The 6,214-nt window shown below is 42.6% G+C and overlaps 1 protein-coding gene across 1 annotated transcript; it reads left to right on the top strand.

Moving 5' to 3' along the window:
• The first annotated feature begins 1,198 nt into the window (after nucleotides 1–1,198).
• On the top strand, nucleotides 1,199–4,682 carry LOC130404121 (heat shock 70 kDa protein 1-like). Its single transcript, XM_056608730.1, has 3 exons — nucleotides 1,199–1,215; nucleotides 1,398–1,402; nucleotides 3,418–4,682. Exons 1-3 carry the CDS (start codon nucleotides 1,199–1,201, stop codon nucleotides 3,744–3,746), a joined length of 351 nt encoding a protein of 116 aa, XP_056464705.1. The 3' UTR covers nucleotides 3,747–4,682.
• Nucleotides 4,683–6,214: the final 1,532 nt, after the last annotated feature.

The raw sequence follows: 6,214 nt of genomic DNA, 5'->3' as shown, positions 1-6,214 counted from the left end.
ACAGCAATTGTCAATATTATACATTTGAAATGTTTCATCGTTTAAAGCAATTGTCAATATTACAAAGCTTTTGCTTTCCTTCACTGCAGTGTTAATTTCGTTAACGAAAAATATGACGAAAAATGTTCGTCAACGACCTTTTTTCCATGACGTCAACAACCTTTTTTCCATGACTAAGACGAGACGTTGACGAGCTAAAAACAGATCTGTGATAATAAAAACGATGACGAAATGTCATTTTGTTTTCATTGACGAGACGAGACAGAACGAAAATGTTAGTGGTGTGCTATTTGGACATTCAAAATGCACGATATTTTCCAATCAGTACACTCCCGTAAGGTTCTTATGCAACTGTTCACTCCTCCAGTAAATAGGACGGACCTTAGCTACGACTTGGCAACGGGAGGTATGGTCCACTCAGCTATGAGCTAACGTTATGCATTGTACATGATTCGAAATTCTTCCCAGCTTTTATTCCACAGATACTAGGGTCTATAGCATATAACCGCGTTGTCTGATTACAGTTTAATTCATTTTTCACAATTTACCGGCTCTCGTTTTGAAGAAAATCACCGCGCCATTCGTTTCAATGGGAATCGCCACGGTCTATACTTCAACATAAGGTGGACTTTTAAATTCGTCCCAGCCTTTATACCCAAGATACTATAGGGTTTAGACTAAATCTAAAATAGCTGACAAAATTCACACTGCTTCACTGACATCAAACCACTCTGTATCATACATCACCAACAGCCTTAAAGTCAGTGTGATATATTATAAAGCTCAAGTTCCACCTTGTGAAGATAAATATATATAAACCAGTAGAAATAAATATTACAAGTCATTATGGATTAAATACAATGTGTAGTATAATCACTAACAAAAATATATTCAAAACAAATCCAAACAAAACAAACGATTTTCGATGTGTTCATACAGCTCTATAGCAAACAGGACCGAACTAGAGAACTCTACTCACACATGATCTCTACCACACCACACCATCGCATGTAATCGACCCCCCGTCCGGACAAAGGTAAAAATAAAACGTTTGGAGGAGGGGCTACTGGGGGGTACATGCTCAGTTTTACGGGGGCACTTGCCCCTGCTGGCCCCTACCTAGAACAGTCCCTGGAAGGCTCGGACATTAAAGACGCAGTACACACACGTTTAAAGACGAAGTACACACTGCGTTAACATGGAGAAGGGTCTGAGGTGAGCTTGTGACGACACCTAGCTCTTGGACAAGCCAATCGTTAATGGCGAATGCCAGAGTGGAGAACTGTTATTTTTGAGTTTTGATTATTGAAGCTATTCTGATCTGAATGGAAGAGCCCGGAAAATGTACATTAATTAATTAATAAATTGCTTCCCCTTTTTTGTCTTTTGTCTTTCAGATTTTGTAAATGGTACATTTGTTTAATCCATTCGTTTTTGCACTTGAATTAACATTGACTTGACTTGAGAGGCTTAATTTACAATGTTTTGTGAGGTTTTGTTTCAACATTTAATAAATTAATTTCCAATAGATTTATCGGTAGCATGATTATGAAATTTCACTTGCACCCAGTGGGAAAATGTGTCCTGTATTTACCCTTACTATGTAGAAGCAGTGGTGGCCAGGCCAGCCTGGGGACCAAATCCAATTCTGAGGTGCCTTGGTCAAGATCAATGACAAAAGTATCTGACACGTAATATATCAATATGTTGTTTGTTATATCAATATATATCAATATGTTGGATGTTGTTTTAGAGTAATATAATAATTATCTTTGTGCTTAAGCAATAATCAAAAGGGTACACCGTTGTTCTCCCACCATATGCGCTGTCATCAGCACAAATGATCTGTCCCTAAACATCCCTAAACACATCCAATCCGCCAGAGCTGGCTCCCAGGGGCCCACCATCGAGGAGGTTGACTAAAGCAGACTGTGGGACTGAATGGAATATGATCAATATGACTGTTATTGATTAAAAGCGTATTTCTTGGTGCCCCCCGTGGTTCACGGCGTAGAGCGTGTACCATTAAGGCCCAGTCCTTACTACAGCGACAAGAGTTTGATTCCAGCCCCAGGTCCTTTGCTGCAGGTCTTCCCCTCTATTTCTTTTACCTTTATATATACCCTACCTGTCTATCTCACTCTACAGTAATAAGGATACAACCTTTTTTTCTTTCAAATGCTGTATAATGTCTAAGCACTCTGCCACATGTTCTCATGTGATTTAAATACGTTCATGCATGGTCGCAAAATGACCGCATAAAGTTGGACTTTAAAATGTAAATATAATGAGACATTTTCACGTTTTTCCCTTATAAGCGTAAATTTATTCCACATTGCAGAAACAATAAAATAGAGATCCTTTTTGTTGTAGAATGTTTATTTTATCATGTAGCTGTTAATACACATACAAATTCATTGTTCTATAATTTATTATAACAGGAACATAATGGTAGGCCTATAATGTTTTACCTCTACAAGTAGTCTAGTCTAATCGAGAAGTTTTATAATGATGATTTAGATTGTGCTAAAATAAAATGGTAAATGGACTGCATTTATGTAGCGCTTTTCTAACTAGTAGCCAGTCAAAGCACTTTACAGTATTGCCTAAAATTCACCAATCTCTGCACACATTCACTCACCGATGGCGGTGTCAACCATGCAAGGCGACAGCCAGCTCATCGGGAGCAGTAAGGGAGAGGGGTCTTGCTCAGGACCAGCTCAACCCTCAGCTAGGAGGAGCTAGGGGATCGAACTAGCAACCTACCGGTTACCAGCCGACCGGCTCCACCTTCTGAGCATGCCGCCAAATCACTATTTTTATATAATAGGCTGGTGCAAAAGTAAAGGATACCCTGACAAAAGTCAGGGTATCCTTTACTCTGTGGAAGATGTGTCCTTGTTGGGTCCGTCCTACTTCACCTTGCACATCACTGAATTGAAATAACTCAATAACAGTGTTCTGTCCACTCTAACTGTGTCGCTGTGACGTGAACTAGCATATCTTGACTGGCTGGGTGGCACGTGTGGGAGAGGTTTTGGGAGGGTCATAGATAGTAAGATACAGTCAGGCCAGCATTGCAGCGGTCAGCAGGTCATTTTAAGCTTCAAGCTAGTTAAAATGTTACAACCTTCCGGTTGCCAGCCAACCCACTCCACCTCCTGATCATGCTGCCCATTTAATAAACGTAATTGTAATGAATCCCAGGTTGGAGGTTTGGGATTAAAAAATCATACACAATGTAATTATGACAAGGGATTAAACTGTTAGATTAAGGATGCACAAATTCTTGCATAGTTTATCATAATATACATTCACCGGCCAGAGTTGTTTTGGTGTCTGATATAACCAGCTCTGTGACTAACAGTATAGTCGACTAACAGATTATTTTATTATACATTTTAATATACCCTGAAGACGAGCAACAGAGGGAGAACATAGCGGCCAAGAACGCCCTGGAGTCCTACGCCTTCAACATGAAGAGCAGCCTGCGGGAGGACAACCTGAAGGACAGAGTGAGTGAGGAGGACAGGAAGAAGGTGGAGGAGAAGTGTGAGCAGGCCATCCTCTGGCTGGAGAACAACCCGCTAGCGGAGAAAGAGGAGTACCAACACCAGCTGAAGGAGTTGGAGAAGCTGTGTAGCCCCATCATCTCCAGGCTGTACCAGGGGGGAGTGCCAGCAGGCAGCTGTGGAGAGCAGGCCAGAGCTGGCTCCCGGGGGCCCACCATCGAGGAGGTGGACTGAAGCAGACTGTTGGACTGAATGGAATATGATCAATATGACTGTTATGGATTTAAAAGTTATTTCTTGGTGCCCCCCGTGGTTGACCGCGTAGAGCGTGTACCATTAAGGCCCAGTCCTTACTACAGCGACAAGAGTTTGATTCCAGCCCCGGGTCCTTTGCTGCAGGTCCTCCCCTCTATTTATTTTACCTTTCTATATACCATACCACCTACCTGTCTATCTCACTCTACAGTAAAAATTATTTTAAAAAAATAAATCCTTCAAATGCTGTATAATGACTAAGCACTCGGCCACATGTGATGTAAATACGTTCATTTAAGGTCACAAAATTACTTTATAAAGTTGGACTGAATGGAATAGGATTGCAATATATATATATTTTATTATAAGACATTTAAATTTTTTTCCCTTATGAGCGAGAATTTATTACACATTGCAGAAACAATAAAATAGATATCCTTTTTGTTGTAGAATGTTTATTTTTCTTGTAGCTGTTAACTTAATACACATACAAATTCATTGTTCTATAGTTGATTATAACATGTACATAATGGTATAATGTTTTACTACTTACTAAAATAAAATGGTAAATGGACTGCATTTATGTGGCGATTTTCTAACCTGTGGCCACTCAAAGCACTTTACAGTCATGCCTAACATTCACCAATCTATGCACACATTCACAGACCATGCAAGACGACAGCCAGCTCGTCGGGAGCAGTAAGGGTGAGGGGTCTTGCTCAGGACCACCTCAACCCTCAGCTAGGAGGAGCTAGGGGATCGAACTAGCAACCTTCCGGTTGCCAGCCAACCCGCTCTACCTCCTGATCATGCTGCCCATTTAATACATTTAAATGTAATGAATCACAGGTTTGAGGTTTGCGATTAAAACATCATACACTATGTAATTATGCCATGGGATTAAATTGTTAGATTAAGGATATACACACACAGATTTATTGTATATTTTAATGTACGCTGACTTTTGTAAACAAGTCAGGATATCCTTTACCTGTGAAGCCATCTATCGTTTACTTGTGCACCGGTCTATGATTTACTTGTACCCTGGTCTATCCTTCACCTGGAGGTACATTTTAGTCAAGAAGTAACGCTGCTTGTCAAAGGGCCGGCGGCTGTTGGAGGAAGATGCGTCTCGTTTGGTCCGTCCAACTTCACTGCCGCCTCGTTACAGTTGCACATAGTCTCTGTGGCGGGACCTGCCCCTGTCAACAGCACCAGTTCTTCCAGCTGCAGCATATACACAGAGGGTGTTATGGGGAAGTGAGCGAGTGGACCCAAAAGCTTTCAGGTCAACACAGAGTGAGACTGACACAGAGTCAATTAAAGGTCCTTTACTGAGGACCAACAGATAAGTAAAGACAGGGTTTGGGGGCTTTATGGCAGGAGGGTAGTCTGACAGGCGAGGGTTCAGCGACAGGAGTGTAGTCAGACAGGCGAGGATTCGGCGACACTTGAGACAGAGAGAAGATTATTAGGATGAGTGAAGGAACACAAGGACTCAGCAATCTTGGCACTAGGAAGGCCCAGGGACGAGGTACTAACTGTTACGTGTGAGACAACGATCTAGTAATGATTGTCTGGAGATCCAGGGTTGATATACTGGGTGCTGATGGAGGATTGCCAGCAGGTGTGTAGAGCAGGATGAATGAATGATGAGTCGAGGCCCCACTAGGTGGCAGAGTTAGACGGCGTGACAGAGGGAGCCTCGTCCAGCCTTCTACGTGTGCTTTGGAGACGTGCAGCTTGTGAACAGGAAAAGCAGGCAACTGCTTGGGGCCCCCAAGGGCCGACAAACTTTACTCCACAGCAATGACTCATAGTAACGCAGTGACTGCATCTCCCTCGCAGGACAATTTCAACGACAACAAGATGGAAACCCCCCTTAAGGGGGGTCATTCCCATCAGCTAGGGAAGGGCTGCCCAATGCGTTGGTAGTGCAGGGTTGCGTGACATTCCAAAAAATATATAAGTACCATCCCTATGGCATTTACCACTTGATTGAAGAAAATGATCTGCCAGACTTTGACAAACGGTTCAAGACTTTAGTCGAGCCAGTCGCTACATTTATCTGCTAAAAAGGGATAAGTATCCAAAATTGGCCTACAGAAAAAGTGACTGTTTGGCTGCCGAGGTCTGGGGTACAGAGCATGAGGGCCAGGATGTCAGTGGAGGAGGAGCTGTGGTGGGGGGGGGGTTTGTTGTTGTCAATGATTACCAGGGGCCCGTTTCAGAAAGCAGGTTTAGTGAAAACTCAGAGTTAGTTAAACCCGAGATGAGGGAAACTCTGGTTTTTCCGTTTCACAAAGAAAGTTCAGCTTAACTCTGAGTCAGTTACCCTGGCAACATACTCCGTGAAACTAACCTGCTCGCTGGCAGGTTTTCTTCAACTAACCCTGAGTTTCTCCTGCTCTTAAGTTGAAGCCTGCAGACGGAAGGCAGTGGCAGAC

Source organism: Gadus chalcogrammus, chromosome 2 (assembly GCF_026213295.1).
Source record: "Gadus chalcogrammus isolate NIFS_2021 chromosome 2, NIFS_Gcha_1.0, whole genome shotgun sequence".
In the NCBI taxonomy this organism is placed as follows: Eukaryota; Metazoa; Chordata; class Actinopteri; order Gadiformes; family Gadidae; genus Gadus; species Gadus chalcogrammus.
The sequence above is the reverse complement of the archived record's forward strand: the minus strand, read 5'-3'. Positions and strand labels throughout refer to the sequence as shown.